The 26084-nt window shown below is 44.2% G+C and overlaps 2 protein-coding genes across 2 annotated transcripts; both read right to left on the bottom strand.

The window, feature by feature from the left end:
- Window positions 1-3180: 3180 nt before the first annotated feature.
- On the bottom strand, window positions 3181-19183 carry LOC311135505 (apoptosis inhibitor 5-like). The gene is made up of 14 exons (XM_084169510.1): window positions 18504-19183; window positions 17488-17649; window positions 17160-17253; window positions 16181-16246; window positions 15650-15801; window positions 15003-15209; window positions 14360-14464; window positions 14156-14245; window positions 13594-13778; window positions 9080-9173; window positions 8846-8902; window positions 8441-8520; window positions 7816-7958; window positions 3181-3743 (listed from the first exon to the last, which is right to left on the bottom strand). The coding sequence occupies exons 1-14, from the start codon at window positions 18576-18578 to the stop codon at window positions 3673-3675; spliced, it is 1581 nt and encodes a 526-aa protein (XP_084025636.1). The 5' UTR covers window positions 18579-19183; the 3' UTR covers window positions 3181-3672.
- Window positions 19112-25789, bottom strand: LOC311135385 (sorting and assembly machinery component 50 homolog A-like; the record flags this gene model as incomplete). Its single annotated transcript, XM_084169320.1, has 15 exons — window positions 25638-25789; window positions 24148-24258; window positions 23889-23990; window positions 23698-23785; window positions 23456-23562; window positions 23046-23176; window positions 22823-22910; window positions 22441-22569; window positions 21802-21873; window positions 21594-21680; window positions 21272-21342; window positions 20257-20324; window positions 20018-20164; window positions 19226-19285; window positions 19112-19116 (listed from the first exon to the last, which is right to left on the bottom strand). Exons 1-15 carry the CDS (start codon window positions 25656-25658, stop codon window positions 19112-19114), a joined length of 1287 nt encoding a protein of 428 aa, XP_084025446.1. The 5' UTR covers window positions 25659-25789.
- Window positions 25790-26084: the final 295 nt, after the last annotated feature.

Below are 26084 nucleotides of genomic sequence, written 5' to 3'. Positions count from 1 at the left end.
TGCAAAGTGTCAATTTTCTTCTTGCCAGTGTCCAAGGTGCTGAAGATGAGGGTTAGGCTGAGGTCTTTAGAATCATCAGCAACCTAAGCACAAGGTTTGTTCCACCTTTAGATAGGGGTCACATCAACACACTATGTATATATACACAAAAGTATGTGGACACCCCTTCAAATTAGTGGATTTGGCTATTTCAGCCACACCCGTTGCTGACAGGTGTATAAAATCGAGCACACAGCCATGCAATCTCCATGGACAAACATTGGCAGTAGAATGGCCTTACTGAAGAGCTCAGTGACTTTCAACGTGGCACCATCATAGGATGCCACCTTTCCAACAAGTCAGTTCGTCAAATTTCTGCCCTGCTAGAGCTGCCCCAGTCAACTGTAAGTACTGTTATTGTGAAGTGGAAACGCCTAGGAGCAACAACGGCTCAGCCGCGAAGTGGTAGGCCACACAAGCTCACAGAACGAGACCACCGAGTGCTGAAGCGCGTAGCGCATAAAAATCGTCTGTCCTCGGTTGCAACACTCCCTACTGAGTTCCAAACTGTCTCTGGTAGCAACATCAGCACAAGTACTGTTCGTCGGGAGCTTCATGAATTGGGCTTCCGTGGCCGAGCAGCCGCAAACAAGCCTAAGATCACCATGCGCAATGCCAAGCGTCGGCTGGAGAGGTGTAAAGCTTGCCGTCATTGGACTCTGGAGCAGTGGAAACGCGTTCTCTGGAGTGATGAATCACGCTTCACCATCTGGCAGTCCGATGGATGAATCTGGGTATGACGGATGCCAGGAGAACGCTACCTGACTGACGAACTGACTTGTTGCAAAGGTGGTATCCTATGATGGTGCCACGTTGAAAGTCACTGAGCTCTTCAGTAAGGCCATTCTACTGCCAATGTTTGTCTATGGAGATTGCATGGCTGTGTGCTCGATTTTATACACCTGTCAGCAACGGGTGTGGCTGAAATAGCCGAATCCACTCATTTGAAGGGGTGCCAACTGTACAGTTTGGTGGAGGAGGAATAATGGCCTGGGGCTGTTTTTCATGGTTGGGTCTAAAAAAAAGTTTATGTCTATTCAATCTTCTCAGATCTACAGCACACAGTGGTCATGATACCTTCATCCTCCTTTGACAGCAAGGTCATTTGGTTCACTCATTCAGTAAATAAATCCTAGCAAGTGCTCAGCCCATAACAAAATAAAATGGGCGTGTTCAGTTGGTTGAACATTTATATTTGCTATGTTTTACAACAGTACGTACCAAACATCATGTTTTCCCAAAATGGTGCAAATACCAGGAGCTTGGAGGTTAGCTACAGATTGTTAAACCAGATGTGATTTAACCAACAATTTTTGGTATCCATTACTGGGAGTTACAGGTTAGGTACTATTTGGTGTAGCACAGAATCTTCGACTAACCTTAGCGATACGGTCTTCGTCCTCGATTCGTGGAAAAATGTAGTCTCGTAAAATGTCTGTGTCCGGTTGAATTTAGAAAATGCTCCTTAATTAAAATACTTTTCTTGCTCCATGTGTACACCGCCATCTTGTCTATTTCAAGTCTTCTCTCATTAAGACAGGTGGGTGTCCACCCCAAAGTGCCACATGTCATAACAGACACCTGACTAGGCTACTAGCTACTACTAACGTTAGACATTTAAGTTTCGCACATGACAAAATCCCACAATTTTGTATCCGTTTCACACATCCATGTGGTTTTATGGAAAACATATGAATGAGCTCCTAACATATATATTTTTTGTTTAAACCTAGAGCCTTACGGATTTGTCAAATAGCAGTCATGTACGCTACCATTTGTACTATCATTCCTAGGTGGCGCACACTGCTGAAGCGGTTGACTTGAAACCAATAGTGCACTTTAACCATGGTTTTGAGACCCTCTCGCATTAAGCTTTATTGGTTGAGGAAAGAAACTGATCTCTGCCGGTCCTCGATGCTAGATTCAAAACGCATGTGACGAAGTGGATAATGCATAGCCTAAAATATAAGAATATAGCCTACACTATCTCCTCGCCAGGAGAGGGCGTAATCACTGTATGGGTAGGCTCCACCATGCTTCCGCCTCACCGGCCTGGAAGCCGAGGCTACATATGGAATGTGGTGGTCAATGTGGTTCATCATGAATTGAGGTGTACCATACAAAGTCCCATATGCATTAGTAGGTTATTTCATAAAGAGGACACTTTCTGATGTGAATGAATGTAGGCATTAGCTATATTATTGATTGGAGTTCCTATAGTAACCTACAGCAAAGGATAATCAGAGTTAGATGACTTTGTCAAAGAAGTAATTCACCATCTGATACTAATACAGCCAAGTGTCTTCCTCCATTAAGACGGTCGATTCGAGTCCTCCGGAATCGCGATAAACCCCTTTAAAAATAATGGCAACACTGCCATCTGTAGGATGGTGGGAGTGCAACCTATCCTACTACTGTACACTTTGTAATGCTCATCCTCGAGTCATAACGCATGTGACAAAGCAGATAAGAAAATTGCATTTAAAGCATTGTAGTGCTACATTTAGGTGTACACGTCCATGTAATATAGCCTATGCAATACGATTATTAGGCAATAGCAGTGTGTTTGTGCGCAAGGCTGAAAGAGGTAGCTCCTTATAAAATGTATTGTTAAATCTTAATTTTTTAACTGTTGGCTGTAGGCTACGTCCCTTTTCAACACACTAACACAATACATGCAAATCTACATTTCAAAGGGGAGGAAAAACATGTGAGATTCCAACCCTTGCCACAATTACAAGGCACTTTACAGAGAGCAATTTGACCATTCAGTCAAATACAAGTGATAGTGAACGTGCGGTTGGACTGAGGTATGAACAAGTATTGGAAGTCCAACGTTCTGTCACGTGCCAGTAAATCGGCAATTTTAATTGGCTGAAACGCATCGAACCTGTTTAAATTTAAATGGTTGCTTATGTTCACAAGTAAGGCCCCCATGTCCTCAATCTGCCTTGGCTGGTTTGAATGACTACCTATGTCCAATTAATACAACTAATAATGATCTGTGCTATTTGGCGTCACAACCTGTTTTGTGGAGGAAATAATCTAGTTTTACTAACAAAACAAAAAAACTGAAAACATCGAAAACCAATGTTGATCTAATTTTAACAAGGTGTTACACAAACAAAGGGAGCAAGGTGGTGAGACTTCAATACAAGTTTATGATAAAATTCAGATGAAAACTTCATTGTCGATTCATACAAAGTAGCGAAGAGAGCAGGCCAATCCAAATCCAAGCTCTAAAAATGTAAGGATTAAATAAAAATATAGAAAGAATGCATTCGTCACCATTTTGTAAAACAAAGAAAGACGTTCCGACATCTGACAAAAATATCAAAATCAGGTACAACTTGGCAGTCTCTGGTTCCACAAAAAGACACTCATAATAATAAAAAAACTAAAACACGATGATCTACTTGAACAACCGCTTCGCCGGGGAACAGTGTCGTGGTAGAAACAACTGGTAGAAAAGTCTGAAGCCCAGTCTCCTTGAAGTGGATTTACTTTGAGGGGGGCGTTTGGAGCCGGAGGAAAAAGAACAAGTGGACACGGGTTGAGGAGCGGTGGTCGTGGAGACCACCTCAGTTGCGGCAGGGATTCTGATGTGCTGCAGTTCAGTGTGTGATGGTGGACTCAGTAGATTCGGCCTCGGCTCCTGCCTCCGAAGCCTCGTCCCCGGCCTCCCCTGAAGCCTCCACGCTGCTCTGGAATCACAACACAGGGACAATAGACAGAAGGTCAGTATGAGGACTCATCATTTGAGTCAGGAGTTTTTCCTGACTGCTTTACCTGGCCAGGAAAGACTGGGCCCTAGTTTTAGTAATTTAGCGTGTTTGACGGGATAAAACCCGATGGCAATGTAGTACATCTCAAACAGCCTATAAAAAGGAAGAAATAATTGGGTCACATGGCCAGAGAAAAACTCCTGCCCCGACTCATCTTGTATTAGAGCTAAAAGGCGTTTTTATCTCAATATTAAATAATTAAATACCTTACTGTAATAGTTTTCCATTCAACTAGTCAAAAAGAAACAAGAATGGCTTTAAAGCAAAAATCTATTTCTCAAGCAAGGATTTTGCTAGGACTGAGGGATTTCTATTAACCTGAGCTGCTGTGCACCGTCTATGGCACGTGACGTGAACGAGCAAAAGTGGTGATGCTGCATTTACATGGTACGAGGTAGACGGCAAACCGGATGTCATTGTTTTCAATGAGAGCACGACGGTAAGTGCCATTGAGGCTGGCGGTGAACGCCGCCAAGGTAGATGGGACTTGCCCCCCAGAGTTAAAATATTTCAACTTTTGCAGTCTGCATTAATGTTGTTTTCTACCGGATGTTGATTTGCTGAAATCACCATAGCAACGCATACCATCGCGCTGGCTTGCTTTTGCCGTCATCAACTAACTTTCTTGTCCCACTATGCCGACTGGCATGATGGTTTTTGCATCCCTAGCCTAAACGCAGCATGAAGGAGGAGCGCCCTTCTCAAATCAAACAGGAATCTGCACCGCTCGGTCATGTTGTCAACAAGGCAGCATGGTGGATCGTCCAGAAATATCTCTTTTCCATAAAATATGTTTTAAATTTTCAAACTAGTTTTAATTAGGAAGGCAAATAAAGCCTTCATATCAAAAGGCAAGTGAATCCTACTCATTACTACACGTGCTCAATCTAGTCTATGTCACTTGTTGAGACGACTTCTCCAGTGCCTTTGAACGGAGCACCTGGCTCACGCCCAGGAGGCAGCCAGGTTCCAAAACAAATGCAATCACTTTTAACCAGGTACAAACTCCGACCACTGGGGGTAATCCTGGCCAGATAATCGAATCCCCTCACTGTCTGGGAGTGGTCTGAGTGAGGGGCCTAATGGGAGGGATATGTAACCTGAAAACTAGCCGTTATTGGCAGAGAGATTTACTACAGACCAGTATCCCTTCTTTCTTTTCTCTCCAAAACTATTGAGCGTGCCGTCTTTAGCCAACTCTTGCTATCTCTCTCAGAATGACCTTCTTGATCCAAACCAGTCAGGTTTCAAGACTGGTCATTCAACTGAGACTGCTCTTCTCTGTGTCACGGAGGCTCTCCGCACTGCTAAAGCTAACTCTCTCTCCTCTGCTCTTGTCCTTCTAGACCTGTCTGCTGCCTTTGATACTGTGAACCATCAGATCCTCCTCTCCACCCTCTCCGAGCTGGGCATCTCCGGCGCGGCTCACTCTTGGATTGCGTCCTACCTGACCGGTCGCTCCTACCAAGTGGCGTGGCGAGAAGCTGTCTCCGCACCACGTGCTCTCACCACTGGTGTCCCCCAGGGCTCAGTTCTAGGCCCTCTCCTATTCTCGCTATACACCAAGTCACTTGGCACTGTCATATCCTCACATGACCTCTCCTATCATTGCTACGCTGACGACACACAACTAATCTTCTCCTTTCCCCCTTCTGATAACCAGGTGGCGAATCGCATCTCTGCATGTCTGGCAGACATATCAGTATGGATGACGGATCACCACCTCAAGCTGAACCTCGGCAAGACAGAGCTGCTCTTCCTCCCGGGGAAGGACTGCCCGTTCCATGATCTCGCCATCACGGCTGACAACTCCGTTGTGTCCTCCTCCCAGAGTGCGAAGAGCCTTGGCGTGACCCTGGACAACACCCTGTCGTTCTCCGCTAACATCAAGGCGGTGACCCGATCCTGTAGGTTCATGCTCTACAACATTCGGAGAGTACGACCCTGCCTTACACAGGAAGCGGCACAGGTCCTAATCCAGGCACTTGTCATCTCCCGTCTGGATTACTGCAACTCGCTGTTGGCTGGGCTCCCTGCCTGTGCCATTAAACCCCTACAACTCATCCAGAATGCCGCAGCCCGTCTGGTGTTCAACCTTCCCAAGTTCTCTCACGTCACCCCGCTCCTCCGCACACTCCACTGGCTTCCAGTTGAAGCTCGCATCTGCTACAAGACCATGGTGCTTGCCTACGGAGCTGTGAGGGGAACGGCACCTCCGTACCTTCAGGCTCTGATCAGTCCCTACACCCAAACGAGGGCACTGCATTCATCCACCTCTGGCCTGCTGGCTCCCCTACCTCTGCGGAAGCATAGTTCCCGCTCAGCCCAGTCAAAACTGTTCGCTGCTCTGGCACCCCAATGGTGGAACAAGCTCCCTCACGACGCCAGGACAGCGGAGTCACTCACCACCTTCCGGAGACATTTGAAACCCCACCTCTAAGGAATACCTGGGATAGGATAAAGTAATCCTTCTACCCCCCCCCCCCCAAAAAATAAAAAACATTGTAAAGTGGTTATCCCACTGGCTATAAGGTGAATGCACCTATTTGTAAGTCGCTCTGGATAAGAGCGTCTGCTAAATGACGTAAATGTACGATTTGGAACTCTATTTGTTATTGGTCTATTAAACCTATACGGCCTGGTGATGTCACAAGGCAAGCCAAAAATCCACCCATGCAAAACCTGCTGATTAGAAAGCAAATTGTATTTTCAAACAGCAACTATCAGGACATAACACTTGTAACATTTTTACAGTTAGTTTCATCAGATGTTGTATAATATGATAACAAAACACAGAAAAAAACATTTTGGCTGCACTGGGCCTTTAAAAAGGATAGTAATATTTAGCTGGTGCCATTCCCTCCATTTAGTTGCATATTTCTCAATAGCTCACATAAAACAGAGGGCTCAGCTTAAAAACAATGGTGATTTTGGATTTCCTATCCTTTTAACACATTAGCAACATTTAAGCATCAGCATGTGCACCTCAGTCACTCTAGTAACACCCTCATATTCCCCATATAGGGTGTACATGGCACAATTAGGGTTGCAAAGCGTTATCTTCGGTAATTTTGGCAATTAACAGGTAATCTATGGTAACTTTGGTGATTTATACTTGAATAACTTACTCATATATAGTATTCATTTTTTGTTTATATCTGTATGCATATTGTCTATGAGTTTCAAGTGATTAGACCATATGGTTCAAGAGAAAATTGCCTATTTAATGAAAAAAAGCATCTAAATCAACAATGGCATTATTTTCAATGAACTCTGCAACTCTTCCAACGATTGACTCTTTTACATTTTAGTCATTTAGCAGACGCTCTTATCCAGAGCGACTTACAGTTAAGTGAGTGCATACATTTGTTCATACTGGTCCCCCGTGGGAATCGAACCCACAACCCTGGCGTTGCAAGCGCCATGCTCTACCAACTGAGCTACAACTGCCACCAGTTCGGCGCCAAAACATTTACAACAAAGACATTAAACATAGTAAAATATGTTTTACAGCTTTGTCATTCTATTTTTATTCTAAAATCACCTTACTTGATTATTTTATATGTTTTACATATGATAAGGCCACACAGAGGTCCAGAGATAATTAGACACCTGTGATAATTTAAAGTACCCAAAAGGCCACTAGATGTCATCGGATAAACTTAAAGAAACTTGAAGTTACCAAAATTCTGGTTATTTACTGGTAAAACTTTGAAAAGTTTCCAGTAATATACCCTCCCTTTGCAACCCTAGGCACAATACAAGATGGAAGTGAACAACATCCACCACACACACAATGGAAAGAAACAGTAGGCACCAAACATCTTTCCAGTTCAGTCATTGACTCTCTTACCCAGAGTGACTAAGTTACACCAAGTGCACTCGACAAAGGTAGATGAGACAAAACGTGAGAGAACCCATGAGAAAAACCCAGATACAACGTCTGTGCAACGTTCTACTGTTTGACATGCTACCCAAGTGCCACCCTCACCGTTGGTGAAGTTGCCAATGGTGGCGCTGTACTTGCCGCTGGGAGGGTTGTAGATCTGTCTCGCGTTCCTTCGGGGCAGGGGGGACAGCTGCTTCTTCATGGTACTGCCTGTGCCCATCTCCTCCCCGGATGGGCGCTTCTGACTGATGGGCACAGAGGGCAAAGGTCACAGGTTACATAGAGGTCACCTGGGGTCATAATGCTAACACTAATGTTGCGTTTTCAGTCTTATCTGATGAGGTTCTTGTGTTTGTACTGAGAAGTTGCTAGTGTCCATACATTGAAGTGGGCAGGTCAGTTGACCCATGAATTAACATTAAAAGGGACATTGCACTCCAAAATCAACATTGGTCAGACGTTTCCCCACACCATCAGTTGTATAGATCTAGCTACATAACTCATCCACAAATCTGGACACTACATGGTACTTATCTCTTCCATTCTTTTTAGATTGTGGCAGAGAGACGGATTTACATAAGATGGCCTGGGATGTGAACTCATCTTGACTACGTTTGAGGTCTGAACATTTCGGATTTTAGAGTGTAAGGTTAATAACACTTAATCAGAAACCCGATATTCTCGGTCACCAGATTACCCATGACAACATTTAAAAAAAGAGACTTACGCTACAGCCTCAGGCTTCTGGACAGGCTTCCAGGACAGAGTGACTGTGCTCTTGTACGATGGTGGGTTGTGGAAGAGATCCTGCAGAAAAGCAGAACAGTAATGAGAATGTTAGAGATACAACTAGCTATGTACAGTTGACCCAGTGTCTTTCAGGGTTGACCCAGTGTCTTTCGGGGTTGACCCAGTGTCTTTCAGGGTTGACCCAGTGTCTTTCAGGGTTGACCCAGTGTCTTTCAGGGTTGACCCAGTGTCTTTCAGGGTTGACCCAGTGTCTTTCAGGGTTGACCCAGTGTCTTTCAGGGTTGACCCAGTGTCTTTCAGGGTTGACCCAGTGTCTTTCAGGGTTGACCCAGTGTCTTTCAGGGTTGACCCAGTGTTAACACATCGAAGATGAACATCTCACCTTGATCAGAACGTTGATGTTGTTCGTGATCTTCAGAGCCACCACTTTGATCTTGTTCTAAGAGGGATGAAAACACAGATTACACTAGAACAGAAGGAACACATGATTAACAATGTCTCCAGAGACTGTTCCTGATTGAATCTGCATGATTCTTTGTGGCTGGTGAGATACCGTCAAGAGGAAACAAAGCAAGTCCTCATCAGAGAGCAAAACAGCTGCTAAGACGATACATACCTCGTCTGTCTTCAGTGCCTCTCCCGTCTTGCCTTGTAGGGCTACTCGCAGCTGGCGAATGTATACCTGCAGCCCTCTGGCAAAGTACTGTAACCTGAAGGCAGGAGAGAAGACAAACTAGGGTTAGAGTGACTGAAGAAAAAAAAAAAAGATGACATTACTGGCATCCAGACACTATAGTGTCTGGATTGTGGTCCTCTGTAGCTCAGCTGGAAGAGCACGGCGCTTGTAACGCCAAGGTAGTGGGTTCGATCCCCGGGACCACCCATACACAAAAAAAAAAAAAGTATGCACGCATGACTAAGTCGCTTTGGATAAAAGCGTCAGCTAAAATGGCATATTAAATTATAGTGGAGACCAGGGCCTAAAATGTACTTTTTGGTCCACCAGACACTATGGCAGATAGATCTACCGGTCACATTTGTCATCAGCCCAAATCTTTACCACCATAATTACATAAAAAAACACATTTCCATGCTTTGTAATGTTTCTAAAACAAGAAATGTATTAGTAAGAAGTAATGTGGTATATCGCGCAATTTCATTTGTGACCTGAGTTTTAATCAAAATAGAGAAAAACTGTTCAGCTGCCCCTTGAAGGGCGGGGGGTTACTATGGTAACGGGACCACTCGAGTCCTGTCACGTGTGTCTAAATACATTTACCTCACGGTGTATAAGACACCGGTCTGATTCGCGCCTGTCTGAGCGGACTGATCCACTGTGGATGGAACATATAACAAATGCGCTTTCTCCCTCGTTGGATAGCGGTCGCTGTCCACGGTTCTGAAACACAGTGTGCTGTTGAATTGGCGCCTTTTCCTAGACCATGTTGCTATGTGCATAATAGCAACGTTAACCAGCATATTGGTGTTGAGAACAACGCCACGGAGGAAGCAGCAGAATGAAGAGATGAGAAAACAGCCCTTGCCTTATTGTCTAAGAAAAGTGAGGAGAGGAAAACAAAATAATATTTATAACAATAATAATAATGCTCCTTTTTCTTGATAGCCTTATTATTACTATTATTATTATTGTAATAATAAATAATCAATCAATCAATCAATTTTATTTTATATAGCCCTTCGTACATCAGCTAATATCTCGAAGTGCTGTACAGAAACCCAGCCTAAAACCCCAAACAGCTAGTAATGCAGGTGTAGAAGCACGGTGGCTAGGAAAAACTCCCTAGAAAGGCCAAAACCTAGGAAGAAACCTAGAGAGGAACCAGGCTATGAGGGGTGGCCAGTCCTCTTCTGGCTGTGCCGGGTGGAGATTATAACAGAACCATGCTAAGATGTTCAAAAATGTTCATAAGTGACAAGCATGGTCAAATAATAATGCCATTATCATTAGTAGGCTTGGTATAGCAGCCTTGAATAACCACCATCGAACTGTAGGCCTAACAGCACATTGTGTTTAGTCTTAATACCGTAACTTACTTAAGCCTATATTTCATCACTTCTATAGGCTACTGTATCAATCAATCATTCATTCATTTGTTAATTTCATCACTTTGGAAAGTATTCAGACCCCTTTACTTTTTCCACATTGTTAGGTTACAGCCTTATTCTGAAATTGATAAAATCGTTTTTTACCCCTCAATCTACACACAACACCCCATAACGACAAAGCAAAAATAGGATTGACATTTCTGCTAATAATAAAAAATTAACGTTAAAATGACATTTACATAAGTATTCAGACCCTTCACTCAGTACTTTGTTGAAGCACCTTTGGCAGCGATTACAGCATCGAGTCTTCTTGGGTATGACGCTACAAGCTTGGCGCACCTGTATTTGGGGAGTTTCTCCGATTCTTCTCTGCAGATCCTCAACCTCTGTCAGGTTGGATGGGGAGCATCGCTGCACAGCTATTTTCAGGTCTCTCCAGAGATGTTCGATTGGGTTCAAGTCTGGGCTCTGGCTGGGACACTCAAGGACATTCAGAGACTTGTCCCGAAGCCACTCCTGCGTTGTTTTGGCTGTGTGCTTAGGGTTGTTGTCCTGTTGGAAGGTGAACCTTCGCCCCAGTCTGAGGTTCTGAGTGCTCTGGAGCAGGTTTTCATCAAGGATCTCTCTGTACTTTGCTCCGTTCATCTTTCCCTCGATCCTGACTAGTCTCCCAGTCCCTGCCGCTGAAAAACATCCCCACAGCATGATGCTACCACCACCATGCTTCACCGTAGGGATGGTGCCAGGTTTCCTCCAGACGTGACCCATTCAGGCCAAAGAGTTCAATCTTGGTTTCATCAGACCAGAGAATCTTCTTTCTCATGGTCTGAGAGTCCTTTAGGTGCCATTTGGCAAACTCCAAGCGGGCTGTCGTGCCTTTTACTGAGGAGTGGCTTCCGTCTGGCCACTCTACCATAAAGGCCTGATTGGTGGAGTGCTGCAGAGATGGTTGTCCTTCTGGAAGGTTTTCCCATCTCCACAGAGGAACTCTGGAGCTCTGGCAGAGTGACCATCCGGTTCTTGGTCACCTCGCTGACCAAGGCCCTTCTCCCCCGATTGCTCAGTTTGGCCGAGCGGCCAGCTCTAGGAAGAGTCTTGGTGGTTCCAAACTTCTCCCATTTAAGAATGGAGGAGGTCACTGTGTTCTTGGGGATCTTCAATGCTGTAGAAATGTTTTGGTACTTTTCCCCAGATCTGTGCCTCAACACAATCCTGTCTCAGAGCTCTACGGACAGTTCCTTTGACCTAACGGCTTGGTTTTTGTTCTGACATGCACTGTCAACTGTGGGACCTTATATAGACAGGTGTGCGCCTTATTAAATCATGTCCAATCAATTGAATTTACCACAGGTGGACTCCAATCAAGTTGTAGAAACATCTGAAGGATGATCAGTGGAAACAGGATGCACCTGTGCTGAATTGCGAGTCTCATAGAAAAGGGTCTGAATAGTTATGTAAATAAGGTCTCTGTTTTTTTGATTTTATAAATTTGCTAAAAACCTATTTTCGCTTTGTCATTATGGGGTATTGTGTGTAGATTGCTGAGGATTTTTTTTTTTTTTATGTAATCCATTTTAGATTAAGGCTGTAACGTAACAAAATGTGGAAAAAGTCAAGGGGTCTGAATACTTTCCAAATGCACCTGTAGATGTAACAGTATGTCAGAAGTTATAATACATTAGTCTTTACGCCAGTGGTGAAGTTACAGCAGCATCCCATGTCACAAGTGCGCTAGATTAGGGTTGAAATGGCTACAAGCTACTTCACCTTTAAGGTTTTGTATTGGTTTATTTTTTGTGACCAATGTGAATTTAAATAAAGAATAATTTTGGCAATTGTAATTAAATTGGTTACTTACTGTACATGTTATCCTTGTAAAGAGACTACGGTGAATGCTTTTGTTTATATGTTTTGTGCATATGAACTGAAAATAGAGCATATTTAATGCAACCCTTGCTGTTAATAGATTGCAAAGCAGCATACAACTGACCTAAACGTTTGGAAACTCATCCATAGCCTTAAAATGCATCTCAAGTGCAATTGCAATGTTTAGCTCACATCTGAAGGCTGGGGGGCATTTAGGATGTACCGCGGATCGCTAAAATATCCTAATGATTATGATCACACTTCCTCAATTCAAATATTATGGCGACACTATAGGAACGCTGGTTTAGAAACTTGGGAATCAAGCTAGAGTTCTCTGTGTGGTCCTATCACCTGTACATGTTGAAATACTATCTTCACACCTAGAATAACAACCTCCAGGCTTCGGTCATAACTGTCCATTTATTTGAAAAAAATGACAGGGGGCAGTTTGGAAAAAAAACGAGTCTTGTCCGAATCGTCATCTGGAATGACAGACATTCTGGAGTAAATTACATAACCAACGTTCTCTACGAGTAATACTACTCCCATGCGAATAGGTCTTTGGACAAGTGCATGTGTTGCATACATGTGTCACGTAAAGAGAGTAAGGGCTGAGGGAATAGGCCATGTTTTTCCTAAACAAATTAGGGATTTCGGTAACAGAACTTCTCAGTCAGAAATGGCTGTAATTAGGTTGCAGCTTCAACAACACAGACAGAACATAAACTGTGTTTATCGCGCTGTGGTGGTCGCTGCAGCAGGGAGGAGAGAGAGACAACAGGTGCTAGTCACTCGCAAGTCTGAGCCCGGCCCGGCACAATCAAATCAATTGCTAGTCGGACTCCCTCTAGTCATTTGTGTGTCTTAATTATTATTACCGAATGTAATGCTTGCACTGTAGAGCCCTGCAAATTGACCACCCGCAAACGTGGCTGGTGAAATAAACATTCTTACCCGCCAATACCTAAATCTACCCGCATTTGGCATGTGTTCATTTAATGCCCTGGAGGAGACTGATAGAAATTCAACAGAAACATTGCTATAACGCATGAACGCAGATCACTAAACTGAAAATGGTGCGAAAACACAAAAAGACCAGAAGATATATGCCAAACGTTCCCACAACAAACCAAGACTGATCAAAAAGACACACAAACGTTGACAAAACATTTGCTGGGGGGGGAACCCTTCCTCTACCTGATCTTGAAGTCTTTAAGGCGCTCTGCATTGATCTTGTCGATGAGGAAGTCAGGCAGCTTCTTGCCCAGCTGGTGGAAGCTGAAGAGGAGACATTCCACGTAGCTGAACTGCAGCTTGGGCTCGTCGCTCGTCGTGTTCTCGCCATTCTCACCCTCCGCCTCTGGGGGAAGCGGCATCAACTCCTAGACACAGGGAGGAAGGGGTTGATCAGTTCGCCTTTTACCAGCCAGGACCAGTTAAGGACAAAACACACCACAACGAACATCGGCTGGGCACACTAGATCACCTCATGGGTGTTGACGTAGCAGAGGCGGTTCAACATGTAGAATCGTTAGGAAATTAAAATGACGGCCAAAGTTCTGTGGTAAGAGGCGAGAGGATGGTCACTCGTTGCTTTTAGCTGTCGTTTGCACGGTCTGTTTTGTCCATTAGCCTTTTACCAGTCTGATAAAGCAGATTTACATGTCCCGGTCCAAAATCAACACCGACCCACTATCCCACGCAGTATGGTGAAAGCACACCGAAGTCCATTACAAGGCTGAGCTAGGCTGTTACTTACCAGAAGCTTCTCAAAAAGCATGGTGAGGTTGGCCTCCACCTTCTCCATGTCCCCACAGAAAGGACTCATCTCAGCAAGCAGCTTTAGCACCTACAAACACACACACGTCAATGACAATGCTATTATCCTGGCATGTTGGAGCCAACATTGAGGACTAGTTGCCTGAACTCTGTATGGTTGGTACAGGGGAGGGCGGTAACTGACCTCCAGCTGAATGTCCAGCTCTGCCACGGGACTGGTCAGGGTGCTGAGGTTGGGCAGGACGTGGTCACAGAAGTAGGTCACAAAGCGGGTGGAATGGACATTTTTCTGGAAGGGTAGCAAAGTTCAAGAAGTCGCAGAAAAAAGTTAATTATAAGAAAGGGGGGAGGGGGTCGTCTACTTGATGTGGTTGGTCGAATCAGGTCAGAACCTTGACCAATAAACATGCATAAACAGGAAAGTAGTAACAATGAGACGTAACGGCACAAACAGATACTGAATCTCAGGGTTCTCATCACAAGAGTAATTAGCCATTTGCAAACAATCAACAGTATGTGTGAGGTGACTGTGTGCGTGAGCATTGAGCAACACATTAGCACGATGTGTTTGGTGATACCGTGTGTGTTGTGAGTGGGAGACTGCAGTTTCCTCAGTTGGTAAACGTGTGGTGCTAGCAATGCCAAGGTCATGGGTTCAAATCCCACAGGGGGCACACACTAAAAGTGTATGCACTCCCTGTAAGTCGCTAAGAGGAGTACATTATTATGACTTGGACCTGTGTGTGTTATAACACTCACAGAGAAGAGGGGCATGGGCTGACCCGTCAGCTTGTGTGTTATAATGTGTATATGTATGCATCACTCACAGAGAAGAGGGGCAGGGCCTGGCGCGTGCACTGCAGCAAGCGGTCCACGGTGTCGGGGTCGGCGGGGTTCAGCGCCTGCTCCAGGAAGGCCTGGTCCACCACCAGCTCCACCAACTGCTGCCGCCCGCTCACCGTCTGCAGGCCCTTCAGTGCCATCAGGATGCGCATCAGCAGCACAAACTCCTCCCCCGTCACGTCCTCCAGCACCTGTGGTTGGAGGGGGAATGGTTCAGAGGTCAATGTGGGTCAGAGGTCAATGTGGGTCAGAGGGCTGAGACGTGTTCAGTAGGCACAAAGCTAAAGAAAACCAGACTACAACGGGGAGGGACTACATGGACTTGTCCAACAAGAAACAGTCATTTTCGCTTGCAAGACGTTTTGCTATGTTGTGCCCTAATGAACAAGATCCAGGAGTCAACGTGAGGCTGACCAGTTACAAATATATCCAACACACAACTAGATTACAGATCCCTACTATGAAGATCTTGTATTCAGTTTGCCAATAATAGTAAGAAAAACACATTCTACTTCATCCCATCTGAGCCCTTTCACAAAGTGCTCTACTAAACAGCCTCAAGCATGGAGTGTATCATCCCAGGTGATTCACTTTGATAGTTGCTACCAAAGCAGAGAGATATGGAACATACCTTCTTTGTCTCTGTGAACACATAGTCCTCCACGTCCTTGGTCATGGTGTCCTCAGGCAGTGTCTTCAGCTTGATGGAGAGGAACTTGATGGCCCTCTCCCTCACTATGTCCTCCCCCTGCAGGATCTGAGAGAAGAGGCCTCGCAGGGTAGCTGAGGCCGAGCAGAGAGATACAGGTTGGCTAGACAAAGTACTTAGAGGCTATACAGTCCTTCAGCCTTGGAGGGGAAGCCATGTTATGCTCACTTCAACAAACGACATCATCTAACTCTAATCCAATGCCCATTTCCCCACTTCATGTGGGATTGAGGCCTGCCAAATTTCTCTTAAAGCGTTGTGCGAGGTTCTACACAACAGATCGTGTGGAATAAAGTCCGCTTGAGGTATGAAAACATCTGAGAAACGACTATTTCTTCTTAACTACATTTGTATTCGTAGAGCATTGCATTATCCTGCCTGTTCACTCATGAAGTAGTCCGTCTTTTAACAATTGAAAGCCTATTCAAACGTGAGAGAAAAATCGACGCTTACCCTTTGCGTCCATCTTGAAGATGGAGACCAGCGCTGTGTTCACTTGGCTGAATTCGGCCGAATCATCTGTAAGCACCAACGTAGAAGAGAGTATAAATATTGGTCCCACAGTTTCACAGAAAGTACATATCTTCTGACAAACTACGCTATGGCATACATAATGTCCACTCCAAGGATACTACAAACAGTGTGGCCTAAGTGGGTCATTTTGTGTTCAGACGCTGCTGCTAGCCTGAGAAAAGGGAAGTCAAAGACAAGCACAGACCTGATAATAGTGCCGTTGATTGCACTTTATAGGGTGGTGCAGAAAGGGAGTAAGATAGGTTTTCATGTTGGGGGTAGGGGTAAATGAGGCAGCAGATAAGGTAGCGAAGGCGGCTCTGAAGAGGGAGGAGGTAGATGTGGTTGTCCCGTTAGGGGGGGGATGGAATGTAGGAGTATCATAGCAGAGGGGTTGACCCAGGAGTGGCAACATGAGTGGGAGAGAGGGAGGCAGTTTTTCTCTATCCAGAAGTCTGTGAGGAAGGTCAGCAGGTATCTGGGGAGTGAAAGGGTGGGGGGGGGGGGGGATGGGGTTCTGTTGACAAGGCTGAGGTTGGGCCATTGTGGATTGGGAAGTGGGTTATTGCTAGTGGGGAAACAACCAGATGGGAAGTGTGAGGAATGTGGAGAGGTAGATAATGTGAAGCATGTCCTGTTATATTGCAGGCGGTATGCTGAGGATAGGAGGACATTTTTCTGTGAGCTGGCCGAGTTGGGCGTAACCACATTTTCGCTTGTAACAATTTTGGCCTCAAATGACAGGCAGAGCGAAATAGCAAGGACGTTGTGGTTTCTCTATTCCAGTGGCCTGCACCTACGGGTGTGAGGCTATTAGAGAATTAAATGTGTCATTTGCACCCCAACCTGAGGAATACAGCGTCTTTGCCGGAAACGTACAAGAAGAAGTAGTAGGTGGGTTAGCTCAAGAGTACTGTACCTGTCTGGAGAAGCTGGGTGAGGATATCTGCTACCCTGACGATGTTCTCCCCGGCTGCGAAACGGGGGAGCTCTTTGATGGCCTGCCTCCGAATCTACAGGAGGAAGGAAGATGACAAACCAACAACAGGTGAGAAATGGAGTAGTGTGACTACTCTGATCAGGCATTACCCAAGTACACTTTTACATTGATTGATTGATTTCTCAAATCTAACTTCTTATGTTTCAAGTGTGTATAGTGGTATATGCATGTTATATTTTGTCAAATGAATTGTGACAATAGTATTTTCCAAATGGAAATGATAGTCCCACTGGGATCAAATCCTTACTGAGACGTCTTCATCCTCACACAGGTCAAGCTGAGCATTGATTGCCGCATCTGCCAGCTCTGGGAAACTGCTGAAGAATTTGGGAATGAACTGTGCAGCCAAGCGCTTCTCCTTGGGACCCCCCTTCACCCCATCAAGGATCACCTGATAGGCATATTTGTGCTGGAGAAGAGATGGAAACAAATTGATACATTCACAAGTTTGTAATATAGGACATCACTGTCCAACATGAATGCAAAAGCTTCCAGTGAATTGGTCAAAAGTGTTCAGTAGAGGACTAGAAAATTGAGCGTTCTGCCAAACAAGCCTGCAATGTTTGAAGCCCTTGGCATAGTAGCTAGCTAGCGCAGGATGTTGGTGGCATCTTAATTGAGAAGGACGGGCTTGTGGTAATGGCTGGAGCCGAATGGTTTCAAATACATCAAACACATGGTTTCCATGTGTTTGAGGCCATGCCATTTACTCCGGCAATTATTATGAGCCGTCCTTCCCTCAGCTGCCTGCTGTGTCAGCTAGCCTTTGAGTTTAACATTGTAAATCTTACCAACATGACAAGTTGCAAGAGTCATGGCGTAAATACGTTTTCGGCAGAAGCTGTGCGCGGGAATCAACATCAACTCATCTTGGCCAACTACAGTACTTAGATAGCTAACTAGCCGCTAAAATCGTCGTTAGGTATCTAGCTAACTACCCCGCTTGCTAGAAATTAAAGTTGATTGCACACAGCTAACTAGCGATGTTCCATGACTGAGCTAGCTGACAAGCTAAACTAAAAACGTCGGGTTACGTTAACTGAAATGAAGAAGGATTAACGTTAGCTACCTACATAGGCACATTTTAGCTAGCTAGCAAGCTAACACTTGTTTAGCATGTCCAGGCGATGCTAGCTAGCTGGCTATGTAGCCAATTCGTTAGCATAACTTTCACCTTTGGCTTCCACTGCTGATATAATTTATATGAAAAGGTAGCTATTCTGGAAGATATTTCAATTAGCTAGCCATTCATCTGATGCTTACCTGGTTCAGGTCCTCTGGCTTGGCATCAGCAAGGATCCCATAGTTACGATACAGCTCCTCGATAGTGACCGCCATCAGTGTCCGACTGCGTGTTGTCGAGATGAGAATACCAACAATATTCCACAGATATTACTTTCAATTCGTCCCTTTTAGTCCAGAATTTCTCCAAACAAAAACAACACTACGTTCTGGTAGTACTGTGTATTGGAAAAGGGGATGGGGAGGGGGGGAGGAAACGTATAGTATGTTCGCTGTGAACGAAACCACGCAGTCCGTTCCTACAACGTACACTAGCCTTGCTACCAAAATTAACATCAGGAAAGACTTTAATGCGCATGGGCCCGCTTCAAACAACATCAACGTTCTGAATGGGCGGACAAGATTCCCCAGTATGCAATGTTAATCTTCTTCATATTCCCTAAAATACGGTTGTTTATATTATTGCGTGCCGAGTGGAGTAATCAATTTGATAGCAGTGATGGCAAACACATATCCTATACATAAAGTAGGGGTACTGGCCCGTTCATTTACTTTATACTTTTTTGGCACAGCTCCTTAATAAATAATATACTCTGACCAACTCAAGCACATCTATAAACTTGTCTGACCTAACCTTGAGGCAAAAATGGTTTAATCCATGCTGTGTTTCAATGCACTAACCATAAATCCATGCCATGCAAAATCAACCGGAAGGTAGGTCAATGCCATAGAAAGACACATACAGCGGATACAGCGGATACACTCTGCCAGTTTCCTCAGGTGTGCTTGAGGCCCGTCACCTACTGGAAAACACACACAGCCTGAGTAAAGCCAGGGCAGGGGTTCCCAGACGTTTTCACTCAGGCTCCCCTTCCATCCCCGTGCGCGCGCGCCAGGTCTATTTCTATGGGCACAAGCACTGTTGCTGCAATTCTACACATTTTGTCATGGGGTGCAGAGAACATTTTGCAGTTTTAAAGCTAATTGTCTTGCAATTCTATACATTTTGCCATGTCTAATGTGTATTCATGTGATATTTGAGTGACTCAAACATTACTACAAAATCTATGGGCTAAGAAAACACAGCTGAAAAAAAAGATTTGATCTGGAAATTTCGGACAAGTTATAAATAGCTCTCTAAGGTTTGCAATGACTAACATGACAAGAGGAACTGATGATGCACTACCCAATCTCGAAATTGCACCTTGTGCATTCTACTATTACAACTTTCAAGAGTAGGTTGAAAGCCGGACTGAGTTGCCCCACAGTTTGGGAACCACTGACCTAGAGGACTGAAAAGCACAGAGGATTCTCTTTCCCTGTATAAAGTCCCAGAACAGACCATTGTAAATTGAGTGGGTTTAAACCAATACCTGACCCAAATACCATATGACTAAGTTGTCATAAAAAAGACTGATTATTATTAGGTGGTGGCATTCCTTCCAATATAATGGTGATTGAGTCCTACAGATTTCTCCTACGGATGAATTTGAACAACATTGATTGTGGGGTGAATTACATCTTTAAACACCCACCATAGTTGAGGTTACACAGGTTCCCGGCATTGAGGAAGAAGTGGGTCCTGAAGAGGTCTCCGAAGCCCCCTTTGCCTGGACGGAAAGGCAGTGGAGTATACAGGTGGACGGCTCCAGCCCAATACGCCTCACCTCCCAGGTAGTCACCTGTCATACCAACAATAAAACCACACGTGATGTGAGAATGTAACCTATCTTAAATCGGACTTTATTGAAACGGACAGTGGATAACATCTCACCTTCACTCTGAGGGCCGATGCTGTACATACTGAATCCCCTGACGCTAGTAGGACCACCGAGATAGAACCTAAGTGACACATAGGGGCGGCAGGTAGCTTAGTGGTTAAGAGCGTAGCGCCAGTAACCGAAAGGTCGCTGGTTCTAATCCCCGAGCCGACTAGGTGAAAAATCTGTCGATGTGCCCTTGAGCAAGGCACTTTACCCTAATTGATCCTGTAAGTCGCTCTGGATAAGAGCGTCTGCTAAATGACTAAAATGTAAATGTAAATGTAGATCAAAAATCATATTGTATTTGTCACAAGCTTCGTAAATAACAGGTGTAAACTAACAGTGAAATGCTTACTTACAGGCCCTTCTCAACAATGCAGAGAGGGAAAAAATTGAAATAATATAAAAATAAGGAATAAATACACAATGAGTAACGATAACTTGGCTGTATACACAGGGTACCAGTACCGAGTTGATGTGCAGGGGTACGAGGCAATTGAGGTATATATGTAGGGATAAAGTGACTAGGCAACAGGATAGTTAAAAAACAGTAACAGCAGCGTATGTGATGAGTCAAAATAATTAGTGCAAAACGGGTCAATGCAGATAGTTAAATAGTTAACCAATAGCTACTCGGACTAACTGTTTAGCAGTCTTATGGCTTGGGGGTAGAAGCTGTTCAGGGTCCTGTTGGTTCCAAGACTCGGTACCGCTTGCCGTGCGCTAAAAGAGAGAACTGGGTGGCTGGAGTATGACAATTTTTAGGGCCTTCCTCTGACACCGCCTGGTATAGAGGTCCTGGATGGCAGGGAGCTCGGCCCCAGTTATGTACTGGGCCGTACGCACTACCCTCTGTAGCGCCTTGTGGTCGGACACCAAGCAGTTGCAGGTAGAAAACCATTAAAGGGTCAAGAAACATCCTAATATACAGATAACATGGCAGGCCACGTTAAATCGTCTCGCGGGCCATGTTTGACACCCCAGCTTTTCAGTGGCGGTATTGTGGAATAGAGAGTACTGTCTTACCTGTCAGCAATGCAAGTTGGCTTATCTCCAATGGGCAGGAGGCACCCCCCCCAGAGAGATGCAGACAGGACCTGGAAGATAGAGGAAGAGGTCTCATCAAAGGTGCTCTCCCACTTGCTCTTTTATCCCACATTTATTCCAACCTGACCACAACCATTTGTCAACCCTCCATCAACAAGCTGTTGGTTATAACTTGTGTTTACTGTAAAAGTGATTATTACCAGTTCAATACTCAGACTGCATTCCAACTTTAGATCCATGTGTGTAACTAAAGTTCACACACACATTTCTTCTTGATAAATAAAACAATTGAGGTTCTCACCGAGTCCCAGAAGAGACGTCTGTTAAACTGGATCTCAAAGTCCTCTTTCAGGAAGCTGGCATCTCCTCCAGTGTATCCAGCCAACTCCTGCAAAACCACAACAATGCATCAGCTGAATGTGTTGTTGGTTCAACATGGTTTGGGAAATGGTTTAAATAGGAAATTATTACTGGCTGCAACACTGGCCAGGTAATGTAAACCTAAACACCTGGTTGATCTTCAGCAAGGCACCACTCCTGGGAAGGATTGCAGAGTTTCTGGTGTCGATGACCATGGAGTGCTATGATTGCAAAGGAGAGGAGACATGTTGATGAAAAGTTTTGTCTCAAATGTCTCAGTGGGTCAAATCCTAACTTGAGATCCACCTGCGCAAAACACATTTTTGCACACATTTCCCATTGACATCATCAATGCAAGATCTGCACAAAAGTCCAAATTAAGTGTACAGATCTCAAAATAGGATTTGGGCTCAAATGTATTATCATGATTAGGCAAGACTGCCTTCTTGTTTTGTGCACCAGAGGCATGGAATAGTCTACAATCCATGCTTCATCTAGATATGTCAGTGCCACTGAATGAATTCAACATTTTGATGGGAGACTGTCACAGAGGAGTGTAAATGCTTTAAAAAAAGTCTGGATCATGTTGTTGAATTGTATTGTATGTTTTTAATTCTGTAATGTATTGATTGTTGCTGCCTTCTTGGCCAGGTCTCCCTTGAAAAAGAGACTCTGGGTCTCAATGGGCTTTTCCTGGTTAAATAACGGTTAAATAAAAAAAAATAAAAAATCCCTGGTACTAAAGGTAGTTGTGGGGGGATTGTGAAGCGAAACTGAAGTCCCGGTACCGAGAGTGATGACTTGAGGGAGTGGCCGCTCTCCTCCCGGACTACAAACGATGCGGTACGCGTCAGACAGCCCAGCTCTCGCCACACACCCTCCCACTTCAGGGTGTGGTTTGTCTTCCAGAGAGGGAACTGTTTGTATGCAAAACAGTAAGGAAGAAACCAGAGAGGATCAAGCATTTGCAAAAGCATTACAGTAGGATGAAATTGAATAGTAAAATAGCTGAGAAATTCAATTCTACTCATATTAGTTAGCATAACAACAGCAAAAATAAAACAATCACTTTGGTTATTTCACATAGAGTCCGGAGGTAACACAGAGCACAGGAGTATACCACACGAGACCTTGTACAGTAATGATAAATTAATGGGAAATGATCTTTACACTGAATTCTGTGGAGACGCCACGATCAGTCTCTCTCAGCGAGCTCCATGGAAATTGGCCTGCAACTTTGTACAAGTTGACGGCGAAACTGCAACAGCCAGAGAAAGTCAATTAGATAGATACGACAAAAAGAGCTCAGGGAAATACAAAATAAACAACAACACAATTCACAGTTTTTCAAGCATTGCTAATGATGGAATTAGCAGCTTGGTTTTTCTCATACTTGCGCTCAAAGTGGCCAGGTTGGGGCTTGAAGAACGACAGCCCATAGGAAGTTTCTTTGGTGCCGTAGGAGAACTGGAAGGTGAGCTTTTCTGCACGACCGAAGACATTGGGCAGCTTCAGACCAAGAACCTAAAGTAGGAGGCAGGTAAACTAGTAAAAACATGACAACAGAGGACGGTACCGCAATAGCACTTGTAATCACCACCATGGCTCTTTCTAAATTAATCTTTCCTCGATTCCTGGTATCCGCTCTCCTCGCTTCCTTCTCAAATGCATTGGAGAAGTTCCTAGGGGGAGGGGCTTTGGACCTTCTCCTCCAATACGGTTGAGAAGCAGGCGAGGAGATAGGATGTGAGAAATGAATTGAAACGATGCACTGAATAGAGCCCATCACTCAGGAGTTCTCACCATGCAGCCTTCGTTATTTCCAACCATGGTGTTATAGCTGCCAGTCATACGTCTCAGCTCAGTCACATCAAACGTCACATCTAGTCCATTAGGTAAAGCATCCACCCCTGAAAGGAAGTATTGTTTTGTTGTGAGTGCTTTACCCACTTTCCCATTCATTTAAGTCTCTTCCAAAGTAACATACTAAACTTTGGACAGATACTGTTCAGATTCAGAATAGATCACCTTTCTAACCACAGTACCTTGTGAGGTATCGATGACAACCTCCACTTGTCTGAAGATACCAAGACGTAGGAGCTTCTGCCTGGCTTCGTGGGCTCTCTTCATGACCTAGAACAAACAGTAAACAAAGTTGATCATACTTTTGCTACAGTCTCTATACAGACTCCACACGAAAATCCATGGTCTGTACTGTACTGATAGATTCACTCACGTCAATCAAGTTCTTGGCTCGGAAGACATCAGCAATCTCGTATGTTAAGCAATCCTCCTTGGTTCTTCCGAGACCATCTATGTGTACACGTTGGACTATGACCTATAGGACAAATATATATAAAGGAATTATAATCTGCATTGACAGGCAACAATAAAAGGTAACTTTTACATTCAACCAAACAGAAATTATATTGGATTAAGTAACAACTTGAGCCAATGTGGTTTTCATTCAGGACTGAGTTACCAAAACACCTTACATCTTTGTTTTCAAGGACCTCTTGTTTTGACTCCTGCTCGATATCTGGCGTCTCAATGTCATCTGCATGAAACCCCAGCTCGGGTCCATGCATTGGCAGAGGATCAAGACTCTGCAACACATCAGAGTTAGTGATGAATACGATTACTTATCAGGCTATATATTGTATTGTAAAGCTATCTGTACAAAACTCATTAGCTGAACAGGTAGTTAGGTGGCTTTAGTGTTTTGGTCATTATGATAAGGTACTAGTTAATCTCAACATTTGTATTTGTATTTATTATGGATCCCCATTAGCTGCTGCAAAGGCAGCAGCAACTCTTCCTGGGGTCCAGCAAAATTAAGGCAGTTATATACAATTTGCAATATATTACATTTCACAACACATTAAGTGTGTGCCCTCAGGCCTCTACTCTACTACCACATATTTACAACACAAAATCCATGTGTACGTGTGTGTATAGTGGGTATGTTATCATGTGTGTGTCTGTACAAGTGTGTGTGTCTCTTCACAGTGCCCACTGTTCCATAAGGTGTATTCTTATGTGTTTTTAAAAATCAGATTTTACTGCTTGCATGAGTTACTTGATGTGGAATAGAGTTCCATGTAGTCGTGGCTCTATGTAGTACTGTGCGCCTCCCATAGTCTGTTCTGGACTTGGGGACTGTTTAGAGACCTCTGGTGGAATGTCTTGTGGGGTATGCATGGCACAGGAGGTTGGTGCCACATTAATTGGGGAGAACGGGCTCGTGGTAATGGCTGGAGCGGAATAAGTATAATGTTATCAAATAAATCAAACACATGGTTTCCATGTGTTTGATGCCATTCCATTCTCTCAGTTCCAGCCATTATTATGAGCAGTCCTCCCCTCAGCAGCCTCCACTGATGCATGGGTGTCTGAGCTGTGTGCTAGTAGTTTAAACAGACAGCTCGGTACATTCAACAAGTCAATATTTCTCACAAAGACAAGTAGTGATGAAGTCAAACTCTACTTTGAGCCAGGAGAGATTGACATGCATATTAATGTTAGCTCTCCTTGTACATTTAAGGGCCAGCCGTGCTGCCCTGTTCTGGGCCAATTGTAATTTTCGTAAGTCCCTCTTCGTGGCACCTGACCACAAGACTGGTATTTACAAGTCACATTCTTAAAAATGTAATTAGTTGAATTTACTGGAAATTTCAGACTGTGGTTTTAAGCATCTAATAATGCAAATAGTAAATGAACCACCATGCATATGATCAGTGGCTGTAGTGCGCGCGCTACACCGGTGCTGTTGTTGCAACTATGCAGCATTTGAACATGTTAATTTCCTTCACTTAGTGACAAGGTATGGACAGTTCGTGTTTCTGGAGTTTAGCTAGCTGCCATAGTTGGCAAGCTGTCCAACTGGGCCCCTTTCGCTTTGCGTGCTATGACTACGCTAGCTATTACGGCTACTGTACTCAGAGGTCATGCTTTCACCCTTTGCATTTTAAGCAGTTATCCTTACCCTAGCGTGAACGGTGCCCATGATTAGGTCTTGAATGTAATGTACTTCAAATGTTGGTGTTTATTTTACGAAATTAAGGGACATTTAATTCACACTCGGCTCAAGAGTATTGTAGCTTCGTGGACAGGGAACGCCATGGCACCACCAAAACCACGCCCCCTCATTCATCCTGGGGGTGTTCAAGATGTCAACGTTTCACAATATATTGCAAAACTAAAACATGTTGAAAACAGTTGCTTACTGTAAACACAAAACAATAGCGTCCACATAAAACCTCTTGATAGCCAGTAAAATGAATATTTTCTAAACTGAAGCTTTGCTTAGTTAACATATAATAACATATACTTGGATTTGTGTAGGACTTTTCGAACAGGTGCATGCCCATTGATGTATGGTGGACAAGCCGAGACAACTTACATTCAAGACTGTGACCATACTGGGTCCAGA

This window comes from Coregonus lavaretus (assembly GCF_964263955.1).
Source record: "Coregonus lavaretus genome assembly, chromosome: 9".
Taxonomy (NCBI): domain Eukaryota; kingdom Metazoa; phylum Chordata; class Actinopteri; order Salmoniformes; family Salmonidae; genus Coregonus; species Coregonus lavaretus.
The sequence above is the reverse complement of the archived record's forward strand: the minus strand, read 5'-3'. Positions and strand labels throughout refer to the sequence as shown.

What these genes read in the sequence shown, in the direction of transcription:
- LOC311135505 (XM_084169510.1), bottom strand. Translation starts at nt 18,578, where the DNA reads ATGGCGGTCACTATCGAGGAGCTGTATCGTAACTATGGGATCCTTGCT. An exon ending in CACCCAGCTTCTCCAGACAG is followed by an intron (nt 16,247 to 17,159) that starts GTACAGTACTCT and finishes TGGTGCTTACAG; the next exon opens with ATGATTCGGCCGAATTCAGC. An exon ending in CTTCAAGATGGACGCAAAGG is followed by an intron (nt 15,802 to 16,180) that starts GTAAGCGTCGAT and finishes GCTCGGCCTCAG; the next exon opens with CTACCCTGCGAGGCCTCTTC.